The 16,864-nt window shown below is 51.8% G+C and overlaps 1 protein-coding gene across 2 annotated transcripts in view; it reads left to right on the top strand.

Annotated features, from left to right (window-relative positions):
* The window catches only part of SIRT6 (sirtuin 6), a 32,523-nt gene extending 21,590 nt beyond the window's left edge, over nt 1-10,933 (top strand). For both annotated transcript variants that reach the window (XM_029614244.1, XM_029614245.1), the window contains 5 exons: nt 1,022-1,081; nt 2,149-2,244; nt 3,313-3,393; nt 9,788-9,911; nt 10,200-10,933. In XM_029614244.1, coding sequence (XP_029470104.1) covers nt 1,022-1,081; nt 2,149-2,244; nt 3,313-3,393; nt 9,788-9,911; nt 10,200-10,520 — 682 coding nt within the window. In that variant the 3' untranslated portion in view covers nt 10,521-10,933. The remainder of the gene's footprint in view (nt 1-1,021; nt 1,082-2,148; nt 2,245-3,312; nt 3,394-9,787; nt 9,912-10,199) is intronic.
* The last annotated feature ends 5,931 nt before the right edge of the window (nt 10,934-16,864 follow it).

Here is a 16,864-nt window from a genome sequence, read left to right on the forward strand (position 1 = left end):
AAGCAGATGCTGAGAAAATTGTTGGACCGGCAACTGTGTGCCTTCTGGGAGTGCCTTATATGTTGGTCTTAGTTCGATACATCCATCTGTTATTTAATTTTTAACTTTAATTCCTCATTGTTTTTCTGCAAGGCATCTGTTTAAGATGAATACTTTAAACTCCATGTTTTATTATTGTTCCTATAGGTTTTTATGTTATATGTTCTCTGTTACATGTAATGCTTTCAAGCAAGTTTAATTGTTCAATGTAAACCGATTTGATTTGCATCTAATGCAAGAAGACCGGTATATAAAAAAACCAAAAAATAAATAAATAAATAAATAAAAATAAATAGTTTGGGGCACACCCAGTGCTGGTCCAGTCAGACGGCTGCAGGGACGTGTCCGGCTCTCCCTGCAACTCCCAGGGCTGTGAGTTCCAACCCATTGACCCTGCCACTTTGCTCCAAGCAGTCTGCTCTGTGCTTTCCCCTCTTCTGGTAAAGTATTTTATATAAATGACACAATGCTTCTGAAGTTTTAGGAATGGGGTGTGTGGTTGTTGGTATGTAGAAACCCTTTGACCTTCACTTACTTAGAACTTCTGACTGAGCAAGTTTCCTTTCCGAGGCTGTGTCACTGATTTCAGCCCTCCGCAGCACTTAAATGGCATTTCTGTAGGCGATGCGATATTGGGAACAAAAGGATCTGAATCGGGTTCATGCATTTTTTAGACAGAAAATGGGTTTAGGTGTATGTGTCTGTCAGGTTCAGCCTTTTCCTGCTGTCTGCCGCAGATGAGCCTGCCCCCAGGTGGGTGCTATCCCCATCTCGGCTGCTTTTACAAGCAGGCAGGGTGCTATCCAGTTGAACCCGGAGTCATTTTCCTTTGAATTTAATCCGTATCCTCCTAGGTTAGTGGGTACTCCTTTTTTTTTTTTTTCAGAACCTGTCGGGACTTGAGGTTTATGGCTAGAGAGGAGGAGTGGGATTTTGATGGGTTGCATGCTCACCCTGCCTCTCATGCTTCTTTCTCCCGCAGGGACAGGCTGGCGGAGCTGCACGGAAATATGTTTGTGGAGGAATGTATGAAATGTGGAAAGTAAGTGATGGGCTGTGTCCCTCCCCCACCCCCCCCTCTTCCTTGAGAGGAAAGCAAAAGGGAATTTTAAAATAGAACGGCAGAATTTCTCTGTGTGTTTTTTGTTTTTTTTTTCCAAGAGGCAGGTCAAGCTCACTGCCTGCCCGCCTGGCTGCAGTGCTCCTGGAGAGTGTGGAGCGCTGTAAGTTAGCGCTGCTTGCTTTAAAAAAAAAAAAAAAGAGAAGTAACCTTAACCCTGGCATTGGCTCTCTCTCCGCCATCCTCGGGGAGTGTTTCAGCCCAATCGATGTTTTCAGTTGGTGAGGTCAAAATCTTTTCTTTCCCTTCATGTTGCTAAGAAAAGGAGATACTTTTTAAGTCCATATTCCTAGACTATCTGTTTGTCTTTTGCATGCAGATGTATTGCCAGTTGTTGCTTCAGAGTTGAAAATCTAGTCTCGCCTGTTTTCTCAGAGCTTGATTTTAAGAGCTCAGTGTCTGGCTGGGCAGCCCCGTGGACCAAAGCACCGAAAGCTGGACACTTGTCCACTAGGAAACTCTCCTTAAAATAAGATGACCTTTTCTTCTAAATGTTTTTGGTTTTTTTTTTTACAAGGAAACTTCATGCATGCCATAAAAAAAAAAAAAAGAAAGAAATGTGAAAGTTGAAGTGGATCTCACATCTGTATTAGAAGGACCTTCTACTCTGCTTGCAGTGGTTTTGCTCGGGGAAGGGACATTCATAATCCCGAAAGCTTGATTCATAAATATGTCCTTAGCCTGCTGAAGTCCTGTCCTGCTACTTTATTTGATTTTCTGGTGACCCAAGGCTAATGTGCCACTTCTTTTTACTTTTTTTTTTCCCCACTTGACAGGGGCTTGGGCCTATTGCTCTGTTTTGTTTTGGTTTTGTTTTCTAAACCCTGCCCTTCTTCCCCACTCCAATACGTTTCCTGCCATGGAGATCCAGAAAGGTGAACACGTGGGCATGATGGGCTGCTGGAACGCCAGCCAGCACCAGCCTCCCCTCGCTGGGTCTGAATTACCAAAGAAGCCTTTTTTTTTTTTGTGTCTTTTGTCGTTTAAAGGCAGTACGTTCGGGACACTGTGGTGGGGACCATGGGCTTGAAACCCACTGGCAGACTCTGTGATGTCCCCAAATCCAGAGGACTACGAGCCTGTAGGTATGTGTCCGGGATTTACAGACGCTGTTGGGCAGGGGTGGGCTTCTGGTGCCTCTTTCATCCAGTATTTTGGAAGCCGTATGCTGTTTTGAGTAACTGTGTAATTGAGCATCAGGGAAGTTAAGATGGCGTGCTAGGATATATAGCGGCGTCAGGGAGGTGACAGCACTATGCTGAGGGGTTCTTGACTGCATGCTAAGGTGGAAACAGTGGGTGAGGAGGGAGTGAGGAAAGTAAAGCTGGGTAGGGTTAGGGAGCTTGGATGCTATTTTGGAGTGGAGGAGTAGGAAAGCCAGGCTTCAAATCTTGCTTCTCCCACTTGACACTCCCTCTGACATTGCCTCATTTACTAAGCATGTTTCCCTTAGACCCAGAATGGCAGAAAAGCCTTAGCAAATCTGGCCCTTTGACGGTAACTTTTAAACAAGCGTGTGGGTGCATGTGTGCCGCGTTTGTCAGCCTGCGCCCAGGCACTCTGTCATTTTATAACACGTGTGCAGGTTATAAAATAGCCTGACCACGCGCTCATGTGCACACAGTTTTACGTGGTCTACCCCATAAGTGGTAAGTGTTTTCCCAGTTCACCCAGTTAAAGGACAGGACTTCTCTCCTGTTAGCCTCAACCTTTAAATCTCCGCTGATCTACCTAGAATTTTTTGTTTTTCAACTTGCACGTCGTCCATAGCAGCAGAAGTAAAATTAAGCGGCAGGGGAGCCCAGCGCATGTTAGTGCGTGTAAGTATTTCCGTGCAGATTGCACGGTAAAATCCAGGATTGTCCAGAGCACGCCCGCACCCTGTCCCGTTTGGACATTTTTCATTTGTGCTCACAGCAGGAAATATGCATGCATCTGGGCGGCTTTTAAAGTCTCTTTGGCACGTGCCTGCCTGACATATTGGTGCATCCTCTAATTGATGTGCGCGCTGGGCTTTTAAAATTCACCTTTTAGAATCTGGGTCAGGGAAATACCTGACTGGAACTCGCTTTGAGCTCGGGGTTTGGGAAGACGAGTAATTACATCCAACTTTCGATAGCTGAAGTCCACGTTCTGTGCCTGCTCTCTTTCAGAGGAAAGTTAATGGACACAATCCTAGACTGGGAGGACGCCCTGCCGGACCAGGATCTCAGCCTGGCAGATGAAGCCTGCAGGTACCCTCTTCCTCCTCCTCTTTCAGAGCCTGCCAGCATGTACTGTACCCTGCTTGGAGGCAGGTCCAGCTCCCCTCCCCTCCCCATCCCTACAGCCTCCTCGTGGGTGGGGGGGAGCAGGCTTTGGCCTCTTCTCGTTTTACGTCGGTTGACTGCAGCCGCAGCAGCATCTGGATGGATGGTTCGAGCTGTCCAAAAAAAAAAAAGGAAGAGTGAGGCTCTGCTTAGCAGAATGAGACCAAGGATCCTCCAGGTGCCTGATCGAGGGAAGAGGACCAGAAGGCTTGTGGGAGCATGAGATAACAGCAGAGCGGGGCCTACCTGGTCGATTCTTTGCCTTGGAAGATCAGTCTCCCCCCCCCCCCCCACACTACTTCTGGGGACATGTACTAATTTTGCATTGAAGAGGGAGAATGGCACAGCAAACTCAGTCTATGGCAGTGAACATTAGTTTCAAGTCTGGACAGGCCCTGAAATGTTAACCCATGTGTTAGGAAGGGGGCACCTGCCCCCAGAAGTATCGTAACATAGGTTCCCAGTACGTACCAGGATCAGTCCAGACAGCTGGGTTATGCCTCCCCTCCAGCAGATGGAGTCAGAGAGAAAACTGAAAGCACCCCCTAGATATACTGGTGTGCCTCCTGCGGTCCTTCAGTATATTCTCTGACTCCAGCAGATTGAGAGGCATAACCTGCGGTTCTGGTCTGGTCAGTTTCTCGGTACTGGAAAATATAAAAAAAAAAAAAAAAGGGGAGACAAGGGACAAGATCAATTGGTTCGTCTTTTCTGTCCTCTGCCTGTTTGTCTCTGTTAGTTTGTCTTGCGCTGCGAGTTTGTAGCTCAGTGTGGGGCAGGCTCGGAGGGTAATACCCTCCTTTTATTCCCGGGATAGAGTGTCCGTGTGGCTGGGGGAGAGCTTACCGGTGGGCCGGTCACCCTCCCCCCCCTAATACCAGGGATTTGACCCTGAAGGGGGTTTTCGAAAAAAAAAAAAAAGTTAAAAAGAGTCATTTAAGACCTGTTGGGGACAGGCAGTGAGCTCACCCTGCTTAACCCCGGCCTGCCCGTGCCTTTCGGACCCCGGAGGGGGTGGCTAGGTCACCCGGCGCGCGTTAGTGTTCAGGCTTTCTCCTCACCAGATTTTTGGCGCCTTTTTCGCCGACACTTCAGGGCTCCCTCGCATGATGCCGCGATCCTCAGCTTGCCGGACATGTGGGGAGGCGGGGGCGCGACTCTCCCGAGAGGGTCTCTGCCCCCGATGTATTCCCGGCGGTGAGGGACCCTCGGGGGGCCGAGCGCTGCCCGCAGCCGCTCTCCTCGCCCCTCTGCGTCGTGGCACAGTAGCGCCTCCGGCAGCCGGTCTTCAGCCCCTCCTCCATCGGGGAGGAGTGCGGCGGCCATCTTGGCCACGCGGCAGGATGATTTTTCAGCATCGGAGGAGGAAAACTCCCCTCCTCCCTCGCCGGACGCACGCAGCCCGCGCTCCCAGCCCGATTTGGGGTCTCCCCGAGGCCCCCCCTCCTCGGATACCCCGAAGAAAAGTTTAAAAAGGTCAGTGCCGTTTTCGTCGGATTTTGTGCTTTTAATGCACAAGGCGTTTTTACAGGCTGAATCCGGCTGGGAGCCGGAGGTGCCCCCTCCCCCGAAGGTTCCCAAAACGACTTCCTTGCCCCGGGGGAGTCTGCCGGGGGTGGGGTCAGCTGGGGCTACGGCTCCCCGCCCGCGGGGGGGGGGGGAGCTGAGGACCCGAGAGATACAGGAGCCGCTCCAGAGTACCCGGGGGCTCCGGATTTGCTGACGACGGACGAGCAGGGGTCCGTAGAGGGGGATGACCCTCAGGTGCTCCATTTGTTTGCTAAGGAGGGGTTAAGTTCCCTTATTCTCCACGTGCTGCAGGAGCTGGAATTAACGACACCGCCTCAGGAGGCGGACTCGTCCACGGGGGATATCGCGATGGCAGGGCTTCGGGCCCCCCCTCAGACTTTTCCTTTCCACCACAAGGTCTTGCAGATTGTCTCGAAGGAATGGGAACTGCCAGAGGCTTCCCTGCGGGTGAATCGAGCCATGGAAAAGTTATATCCCTTACCTAAGGATTCATTGGACCTGATGAAGACACCCGCGGTAGATTCGGCTGTCACGGCTGTGGTCAAGCATACGACTATCCCCGTGACGGGGGGTATAGCGTTGAAGGACCTCCAAGACCGCAAGCTTGAGGTCTTATTAAAGCGCATTTTTGATGTGGCGGCACTGGGGGTCCGAGCGGCGGCTTGCAGCAGCCTTGTGCAGAGGGCCAACCTCCGCTGGGTTCAGCAGCTGCTGACCATGCAGGAGCTCCCTCCGGGCGAGGCTGAGCAGGCAAATTGTGTTGAAGCGGCGGTCGCTTATACAGCGGATGCCTTGTATGACTTGTTGCGCACATCGGCTCGCATTATGTCCTCGGCGGTCTCAGCCAGGAGGTTGTTGTGGCTCCGTCGTTGGTCGGCGGATGCCACCTCCAAGGCGAGGTTAGGTTCCTTCCCCTTTAAGGGCAAGTTGCTGTTTGGCGAGGAGCTGGATCAGCTCATTAAGGACCTGGGTGACAACAAGGTTTACAAGCTGCCGGAGGATAAGCCTCGGCAACCTCGGTCGTTTGGTAACGCCAGGGCTTGCTTTCGGGGGCAAAGGCGTTTCCGTGGGGGAAGAGGGGGTTCCTTTTCCCAGCGGCAGCAGGCGACAAGATCCCAGGCCTGGGCTTCGTCTTCCTTTCGCGGCAGGAGGCCTCTACGCGGAGGCTCTTCCCAAGGTTTTGCTGCCATCAAGCCCGCACAATGAAGGTGCGCGGGCCCACTCCTCCGTTCCCATTATCGGAGGTCGGCTGTCCCGGTTCTGGGAGGAGTGGGTCAAAATTACTTCGGATCAATGAGTCCTCGACGTGGTTCGGTACGGCTACGAGTTGGATTTTGTATGTCCCCCCCGGGATCTCTTTATGATACCGCCGTGCGGCCCGGTAGAAAAACAAGTAGCTATAGCCCAAACGGTCGCTCATCTACAGGCTCTGGGGGCGGTGGTTCCGGTTCCGCGGGACCAGCTCCGGACGGGTCGGTATTCCATATACTTCCTGGTTCCCAAGAAGGAGGGCACCTTCCGACCCATTCTGGATCTCAAAGGAGTAAACAAGGCGTTGCGTGTGCCCCGCTTCCGAATGGAGACCCTCCGGTCTGTTATTGCGGCCGTCCACAAGGGAGAATTTTTGGCTTCTTTGGACCTGACAGAGGCCTATCTCCACATCGGAATAAGAGAACGGCATCAAAGGTACTTGAGGTTCATGGTGATGGGGGACCACTACCAGTTTTGCGCTCTCCCCTTCGGGTTGGCCACCGCGCCGAGGGTGTTCACCAAAGTTCTCGTGGTGGTAGCGGCTTCCCTCCGCCGGCAAGGCGTCCTGGTGCATCCTTATCTCGACAATTGGCTCATTCGAGCAAAGTCGCATGCGGCCTGCACCCGGGCGGACTCCTTAGTGGTTCACCAGCTGCAGGAGTTGGGTTGGGTAGTTAACTTCGCGAAGAGCAGACTCGAACCGACCCAACAGCTGGAGTTCCTGGGAGCTCGGTTCGACACCTTGGTGGGCAAGGTTTTTCTTCCGCAGCAACGCATGCTCAATCTCATGACTCAGGTACGGCGCCTGTTGGGGCTCGAGATTCCCACGGTCTGGGATTATTTACAAGTCATTGGTCATATGGTGTCTACTATGGAAATGGTACAATGGGCTTTTGCGCATATGCGTCCGTTACAAAGAGCACTTCTGTCTCGGTGGGATCCCCGCTCGGAGGAGTACGGGATAGAATTGCCTTTGCTGGAGCCGGCTCGCTCCAGTCTCTCTTGGTGGTTGACTCCAGACAATCTCCTACAGGGGGTGGACCTCGAACCCCCGTCTTGGTTGGTGGTGACAACGGATGCCAGCCTGTCGGGCTGGGGAGCGGTCTGCCAGTCCCGTGCAGTCCAGGGCACCTGGTCAGCACTCCAAGCGACTTGGTCCATCAACCGATTGGAGACCAGAGCGGTCCGCCTGGCCTTGCGTTGCCTCCTTCCACTAGTACACGGACGAGCAGTAAGAGTTCTGTCGGACAATGCGACCACAGTGGCGTACATAAATCGACAAGGAGGCACGAAGATCCAAGCAGTAGCGACAGAGGCGGCGCTGTTGATGTCCTGGGCGGAAAGGCACATAGAGCGTCTCGCGGCCACCCACATTGCCGGCGTGGACAACGTTCAGGCGGATTACCTCAGCCGGCAGCACCTAGATCCAGGAGAATGGGAGATCTCGTCGGAGGCGATGGCTCTCATCACGCGGCGTTGGGGGACTCCGCGCTTGGACCTCATGGCGACCTGTCGAAATGCAAAGGCGATGCGCTTCTTCAGTCGGAGGAGAGAGCACGCGTCAGAAGGGGTGGACGCGCTGGTTCTTCCGTGGCCTCGTCACATTCTTCTTTATGTGTTTCCTCCGTGGCCTCTGGTAGGGAAAGTGCTAAGACGCATAGAGTCCCATCACGGTCCGGTGATTCTCATGGCTCCGGAATGGCCGCGGCGTCCGTGGTTCGCGGATCTGGTCAACTTGGCAGTCGACGGACCACTGCGTCTCGGGCATCTTCCCAATCTTCTTCGTCAGGGTCCAGTATTTTTCGATCTGGCGGCTCATTTTTGTCTGGCGGCTTGGCTTATGAAAGGAAGCAGTTGAAGAAGAGAGGTTATTCGGATGCGGTGGTGTCTACTCTCCTTCGGGCGCGTCGGTCTTCCACTACGCTCGCCTACGCGAGGGTTTGGAAGGTTTTCCATGATTGGTGTGACACGGCGGGTGTCTCGGCCAGACGTTCGTCCGTGGTGGATATCCTTATGTTTTTACAGGATGGCCTGAAGAAGGGGTTGGCGTATAATTCGCTGCGAGTTCAGGTGGCGGCTTTGGGCTGCTTGAGGGGTAAAGTCGAAGGCTCTTCCCTTGCGAGTCATTCACATGTGGCACGTTTTTTGCGAGGGGTTAGAAACTTGCGTCCTCCCGTCAGGCTTCCCTGTCCGTCTTGGAACTTGAACTTGGTACTCCGTGGTTTGTGTGCGGCTCCGTTTGAACCTATCAAGGCGGCTTCCTTAAAAGATCTGACTCTCAAGACGATTTTCCTTGTGGCCATTTCTTCGGCTCGCCGGGTTTCGGAGCTTCAGGCTCTCTCGTGTAGGGAACCATTTTTGCGCATCTCGGCGTCGGGAGTTTCTCTACGAACTGTTCCTTCCTTCTTGCCTAAGGTGGTCTCCACGTTTCATGTCAACCAGACGGTGGAATTGCCTTCCTTTTCGGACGAGGACCTCCAGTCTTCTCAAGGTAGGGATTTGAGACGTCTTGATGTTCGATGGATTCTTTTGCGCTATTTGGAGGTTACCAATGATTTTCGAAAGTCTGATCACCTTTTCGTGTTGTGGAACGGTCCCAGGAAGGGGCTTCCAGCTTCCAAGGCTACGATTGCACGCTGGTTAAAGGGTGCTATTGCGTCTACGTATGTTGCCTGTGGTAAGCCGGTTCCCACTGGTCTAAAGGCTCATTCTCTGCATTCTCAGGCAACTTCGTGGGCGGAGAATCACTTGGTCTCTTGCCAAGAGATTTGCAGGGCGGCCACGTGGAAATCCTGGCATACTTTTTCCAGGCATTATCGACTTGATGTCCGTGGCCCTCTTACAGAGTCCTTTGGGAGCAGTGTGATTCGAGCGGGACTCTCAGGGTCCCACCCCAGTTAAGGCGGCTCGGGTACATCCCAGCTGTCTGGACTGATCCTGGTACGTACTGGGAAAGGAAAATTAGGTTCTTACCTTTGCTAATTTTCGTTCCAGTAGTACCATGGATCAGTCCAGACGCCCGCCCTTGGTGCTTCTGGGAGTCTGCTCGTATTCTATCTTTTCCATTGCAGTTTTTTCTTGTGCCGGTCGCCACAGTGTCATGGGGCCGGTTGCCATTTTATAGTGTTCTTATTGTACACTTGTGTTGTCCTGTTTGTTGTTTCTGGTTTTTACCTGTTTTCAAGGATGTTGCTACTTGATCTGGTCACTGTTTAAAAAAAAAAAAAAAAATTTTTTGGGGGGGGACTTCGTGTGTAGTGCTTAAGTCATTCCTTCTGCTTTGATATCACATATACTGAAGGACCGCAGGAGGCACACCAGTATATCTAGGGGGTGCTTTCAGTTTTCTCTCTGACTCCATCTGCTGGAGGGGAGGCATAACCCAGCTGTCTGGACTGATCCATGGTACTACTGGAACGAAAATTAGCAAAGGTAAGAACCTAATTTTCCTATGAGTAACCTAGGAGGTGTTAGGGCTGTTTTGCATTTGCAAGTGGTGCCTTGGAGCAATTAGACTCTCAAGTGATTGTTTCCACAGGAAAGCTGATTTGGCAGTCACCCTTGGCACCTCCCTTCAGATCAAACCTAGCGGTAACCTGCCCCTTATCACCAAGAGGAAAGGAGGGAAGCTGGTGATAGTTAACCTGCAGGTCACTAAACACGTGAGTAAGACTTGCAGGGGTTCCCTGACTCTAGCAGAGAGGGAATGGGACGGGGCGGGTTTTACATGGCCAGAACAGAATCTGTGCTTCTGACTCACTCTGAGCACAAGCAGATAAAATACTTGAACTGCAAGGAAGAATATAATGGACCAGGGCTTACAGTCGCCTTGTTTGGCACCTGGTCTCAAAAGTGCCTTCTACCCCGTGTCCAGGGAAAGGTGAAGGGAGCTCTGCATGGCAGGTTTCCCCATATTTATCTGTTAACCTCTTCTGCCTGTGACTCCCTAGGACAAACACGCTGACCTGAGGATTCATGGCTCCGTCGATGACATCATGACCAAGCTGATGAAGGCTCTGAACCTGGAGATCCCAGAATGGACAGGGCCAGGAATGACAGCCACCAAGGAGGAGGCCAGCTCGGGGCCTGGAAAATACGAAACCCTCCTGAAAGAAGACCCTGACTCGCTCCCCCTCACCAAGGACGAACCTATGTCTCACGTGCATTGTAATGGCACCGGAGGACTGTCCTACCCTGAGAGGTGGAATCCCAGTGCAGACCGTGGCCCGGGGGAGATCAAGAGAGCAAAAGTGGAACCCCCCTTTGTTTGACCAAGGGTCGTTTTGGAGCCTTCAGTTTTTGACTTTGTACAGATGTTTCTATTTACAGCTGTTTTTATACTGAATCCCTTTCAGTAAAGTCTCTCGTCTGTCCTCTTCTTTGGGAGCCGGCCTCCGACCCTCCCCCTCATCCTGTATTAACATGTTTGCCCACTGCCCCTTTATTTTAAAATATCTTTTTAGTGCATTTCACAGATTTGAAAAACATTATTAATGTCCATCTGACTGTCTGTCTGTCCAGGAGGCGATGGTGTTGAAAAGTGGTGAAACAAGCTCCAATAGCTACTTTAAAAAATGTCTTTTGTTATTTGCCAGACTGTTCTAAAACCAGTTTCTTTAACTTTTTTTTTTTTTTTTAAGCAGGAAAAAGGTCAGAACTAGATCAATAAATGGAGATGCCAGGACTGAGCTCCTCTGTCATTTTGGGATGGTTTAGAAAGTGGGTTCCCAGCTCTGCTCGTTGACTTGGTCAGGTCTGGTTTTCACAGGACACACAAAGAATATTAATGAGAACTGCAGCTTTCTTTACATTTTCATTTTCCTGAAAGGTTGTAAAACTACCTGGCACTGCTGGCCAGTCGAAGCTGACTGGCCTGTGGAAACATGATGGCAGAAAAAGACTGTATTTCCTTTCGTGTAGCAGATGGACTCAGGACCAATGGGTATAGTGTACTCCTGATAGCAGATGGGAGCCTGAGTCAGATTTCAACTCTGACGTCAGCCTACATCTACCTGTGCAGGAAGCTTAGCTCTCCAGTATTTCTCCGCCTCCTAAGCAGATAGGGACACATCCACACACTAGAATAGTGTTAGCAATTCGAAAACAAAGAAGAAACAAAATTTACCTCAAGAAGATGAGCCCCGCTCTCCTGCGGTGATACCTAAGGGTGTCCCCCCCCAGTCGAGAATTCCTGAGATGATTTCCAAGATCCCTCAGCGGTAAGCCTCTGTCCGGTAGCTGGCTCCCGGGGTGGACTTAGTCCCTAGGATGGCTTAGAGGCAATCGAGCATGGCGGTGAAAGTAATTCCCTCTCCCCCCGCAGCCGGAGACCGCCCGGCACAAGACCGGGAAACGCTGAGACCAGTTAAGGTAGAAAATCTTTTCTAAGTCTCCGGTCTCCGAGGCTCGAATTGCCACACAGATTTTCCCTTCCGGCGTCTATAAAATCAGGTTGAGCATCCCCGTCCGGGCTAGACCCCGAACAGGTGCGAGGGTCCACACACGTGGAGACTTTCCGGGGGGGGGGGAGTCGCCATCTTTCCCGCATGGTCATCTGCGCCATTTCCCCCCCTTGATCGCCATATTGTCCGCACAACTGAGCCGGGCGTACAACCGACTTGTGCGCACAGTGGCGCGCGCATCTGGGCCGTGTGCACAGCGGCACACATAAACGGCCCGAGCGCATAAATTGGTCGGTGCGCACAGCGGCGCGCACATCTCGCCCAGGCACACAAAGTGGTAGCCTGCGTGTGCACCCCGCATGCACATCGCCGGCGCAACCGGAACTCACAACTAAGCCTCCCGGCACGCGCACCTATGCGCACAGACGAGTTTGAGCCACTCCACACGCACAAATCATGGCACCGCCGGCCAAGGGACAAGCCCTCTGCCCAGCCTTCTGGGAGTCTTAATCTCTTGAACATTGTCACGAAGTCGGCAATCAATCTTTGTTGCCAACTTCACCAGTTCAGCCAGGGTCTCAGGCATCTCATGAGCTGCCAGCTCATCTTTCAAATGAGAGTTCAATCCCTCAGAGAAGACGCTCCTCAGGCATTTAGGGTCCCAATGTAATTCAGACGCCAGTATCTTGAATTCTATGGCAAAGTCTGATAAAGGTTTACTACCTTACTTCAGGTGAACCAGCGAAGATCCTGCAGTAGTATGCTGGGCAGGGTCATCAAAAACTGATCTGAACAGTTCAAGGAACCCGGCAAGATCATGTAGAATAGGATCATCGAGCTCCCACAGCGAAGAGGCCCAAGCCAATGCTCTTCCTTCCAGATAAGACAAGATGTAGGTGGGCTTGGCATAGGCTGTAGGAAAATGATTAGGTTGCAGAGAAAAGTGCATGCAACATTGGTTGATAAATCCCCTACATTTCCAAACTTCCTCTGAAAAGCGAGTTGGAGCAGATAGAGGTACAATGGTCTTGACCGTCACGGCTGGCGGTGTGACTTCTTTACCTGTGGTGGTTGGTGAATTCATCTGTGCGTGCAGCTGGTTAAATCTCTCCTCTCTCCTTACTCTCTTCCATCCTCCAAGTTTCAGTAACCCTCGTTCATTGTAACTCACCTCTTCTCTTAACTCTATTAGTAGCTTCCTAGTTACGATTAAGTTAATGTTTATTTACCCTTGTTCGATGTGAACCGATGTGATATGACAGGCGTCATGAATGTCGGTATAGAAAAGAAATAAGTAAATAAATAAATTCAGCAGTCAAACTCTCCAGCGTGTTCTGCTGTTCGGAGAGTCGCTGGGCCAGGCCTGCAATGGCCTGCAATGCGATGAGCTGAACCGAATCCACGGAGTTAGCAATCTGTTATGGTTTCGAGGTGTTTGAGTGGATTCTTGGGTACTGTGGGAGATGACCTCGCCCATGGGGAGGAGCCCCGTGGGGAGCCACAGTACTGGGCTAGACTCTGGACATACAAACACACAGGCCGATACAGTACAGTGCGCTCCGACGGAGCGCATTGTTAGCCTGCTATTGGACGCGCGTTTTCCCTTACCCCTTATTCAGTAAGGGGAGGAAAACGCACGTCCAACCCGCGGCACCTAATAGCGCCCTCAACATGCAAATGCATGTTGATGGCCCTATTAGGTATGCCCGCGCGATACAGTAAGTAAAATGTGCAGCCAAGCCGCACATTTTACTTTAAGAAATTAGCGCCGACCCAAAGGTCGGCGCTAATTTCTTCCGACACCGGGAAAGTGCACAGAAAAGCAGTAAAAACTGCTTTTCTGTGCACCCTCCGACTTAATATCATGGGGATATTAAGTCGGAGGTCCCGAAGAGTAAAAAAAAAAAAAAATTTGAATTCGGCCCGTAGCTGTCAGTGGACTCCAGAACCGACACCGGCAAAATTGAGCGTCGGCTGTCAAACCCGCTGACAGCCGCCACTCCTGTCAAAAAGGAGGCGCTAGGGACGCGATAGTGTCCCTAGCACCTCCTTTTCCCCGTTTCTACCGCGCTGCCTAATTTGCATAGTGAATCGCACGCACCGGCGAGGGGCCGGTGCGCGCGCCGGGAGAGCGGGCGTTCGTCCGCTCTCCCACGGACTTTACTGTATCCGCCCGACAGAGTTTTGTCTTTTATTGTACAGCTGATGTACACCACCAGAGGTGGCAGTAGTGAGTTGATCCAGAGGTAACAGTCCAGGGACCCTCGGCAGAGGGAACCCGTCTCACCAAGATGGTATAGGGATATCCAGGTGTAGGTTTCCCAGCACGGCAGAGCTGTAGATGAGACAGACTGAGAAATAGATTACTCACTAGATGGTAGCTATAAGGTTGATGATTCCACCAGGCAGAAGTCGTTGGAAACAGGCAGGGAGAGCAGGCCCTCGAGGAGTGAGTACCTGATCCCAGTATGTCACCTGAAATAAAGTAGAGGGCCCCCGAGGAGCGGGTACCCAGGTTAGAGTATACCCCGAAGGGCAGAGAGGGCTTCCAGCGGCAGCAAGGAAGCGGCAGAGTAGCTTAAACCGGACAAGTCCAATCCTTCAATCCAGTCCTAGTCCTTGTCCTAGTCCTTGCTAACTCAACAAGCTAGCAAACAAGCGAAGGCTAAATACCTGGCTGGCGTGACGTCACTCGAGGGGGACGCCCCGAGGTTCCCACCATGACGTGGATAAAGACTTGGGTGGTGTGCATGCGCGCGCACCCTAGGAGGCCCTTAGGAGAAACATGGCGTCAGGTTTTGCCATAGCCGTTCCGGGGATCACCGGAGGACGCGGCAGCAGCCATCTTCCCAAGGCTAGTGGGGTGAGCAGAGAAAAAGGTGAGGCACAAGGGTCGAAGCCATTTGAGACCGATGGACGCAACACTGGACTTCCACAGCATCCCTCCAAACAAATTTGTGAGATCACCGTGCCACTCCCTCTCCAAGAGGATGGCAGTGGAAACCACACTGACAAAACTACTCAGCTGGTCACTATTCCATCTATTTTATTGTCCCCAAGAAGGAGGGAATGTCCAGGCCCATCCTGGACCTCAAGACCGTCAATCGCTATCTGAGCGTACCGCACTTCCACATGGAAACCCTACGCTCAGTCATAAGGGCAGTACAACCGGGAGAATTCCTGACTTCACTGGATCTATCCAAAGCCTATCTCCACATCCCGGTCCACCACGACCATCAGCACTACCTACACTTCATGATACTGGACCATCTCTACCAGTTCTGAGTGCAACCCTTCGGGCTAGTTACCATCCCTCGAGCCTTCACCAAAATCATGGTGGTAATGGCGTCAACACTGAGGAAAGAAGGAATTCTTGTACATCCTTACCTGGACGATTGGCTGATCAGGGCAAAATCTCCAGAGGAAAGTCACCAGGCAACCACCAGAGTCAAGAATCTACTGCAGAATCGCGGTGGGTCGCCAACACACCCAAGAGCTGCCTATAGCCCTCCCAGTCGCTAGAGTACCTGGGAGTCCGGTTCAACACCAAGCAAGCAAGGTTGTCCTCCCCCCTCCAAGGAGAAGGAAACTGATGGGTCAACTGCGAAAACTACTGAACTATGCTCGCCCCAAGGTATGGGACTACCTCCAAGTCTTCGGTCTCATGACATCAACCCTGGAAGGCCACCACATGCGCCTACTACAATGTTCCCTATTGTCACGATGGGATCCGACGTCCCAGAAATTGTTGCGTCCGTCAGTCTTCGACTCCTTCATCCCGTTTGCCTCACCTCATTCACGGCTCCTCCCGCTTACCTGGGAAAGATGGCTACCGTGGCGTCTCTCAGCCGCCCACTCTGGTGTCCCCAGAACAACTTTGATGCAGCTCACCACCATTGTTCCTCCCAGGCTCCTGCTAGGGTGTGTGCGCGCAACCCGCAGCTTTGTACCACCTTTGGCGCGAACCTCGAGGGCGTTCCTCATGATGACGTCACGCCACTCCGTGTTATCTAGCTCTTGTATTTGCTAGCTCGTTGAGTTAGCAATGAGACTCCTATGGGATAGGATACTGTGGACTGATTTATTTATTTATTTATTTATTTATTTTTAATTTTTATATACCGGAATTCCTGTATGCAATACAAATCAATCCGGTTTACAAGTAACAAAAAGGTTGCCCTGGTCTGGGAGGTTAGACCAGGGTTTTTTACATAGAACAGTGATTTGACTGATAAGGACATCTCTCTCTGCGGATGTTCCTGACTTCCATTTTGTTCCTGTCTTTGCTACTCTGCCGCTTCCGTGCCGTTGCAGGAAGCTTTCACCTTACCCTTCGGGATATGCTAAACGAGGGTACCCGCTCTTTGGGGGACCTCTGTTCTATCCAGGTGCCTACAGGGATCAGGTACTCGCTCCTCGAGGGCCTGCTCTCCCTGTCTCGGTACCCTTACCATCTACCTGTGAAATCGCTAATAACAACTAAGCTAGTAGTGACTATTCTAACCTATTCTATCTCTGCATTGCTCTCCGGGGAAATCCTGCTCGGGACCTCCTGACGACATCCAAAGGAGTAGAGCTCCCCCTACCGAGGTTCCTGAGACTGCAACCATCTACTACCTCACTACTGCCACCTCCGGTGGCTCATTCAGCTGTTTAATAAAAGAACTTGCATTCATGTGTCTACTGAGTCTAGCCCAGTGTTGTGGCTCCTTGCGGGGCTCCTCCCTGTGGGCGTGGTCACCTCCGCAACACCCAAGGATCCACAAACACACACACAAACCTAACAGAAATACTCCATGCACCTCCAGCTATCAGCAGAGGTTCGAACACAGCTCCAATGGTGGCTACAAGAGGACCACCTGAGGAAAGGAATAAGGCTATCCTCATCGAACTGGATCTTGTTCACCATGGATGCGAGCCTGCGAGGGTGGGGAGCCCACTGTCAGGAACTGACGGCACAGGGACAATGGGACAAGGAAGAGTCGGGATGGAACATAAACCAACTGGAAGCCCGAGCAGTCAGACTAGCCTGCCTACGATTCAGCCACAAGCTCCAGGCAGAATCTGTTAGTCATGTTGGACAACTCCACAACAGTTGCATACATCAACCGCCAGGGAGGAACCAGAAGCCAACAGGTGTCCCTGGAAAGAGACCCCCTCATGGCGTGGGCGGAAGCAAACCTGCAAGGAATCTCAGCCGCCCACATCGCGGG

This window comes from Rhinatrema bivittatum, chromosome 8, assembly GCF_901001135.1.
Source record: "Rhinatrema bivittatum chromosome 8, aRhiBiv1.1, whole genome shotgun sequence".
In the NCBI taxonomy this organism is placed as follows: Eukaryota; Metazoa; Chordata; class Amphibia; order Gymnophiona; family Rhinatrematidae; genus Rhinatrema; species Rhinatrema bivittatum.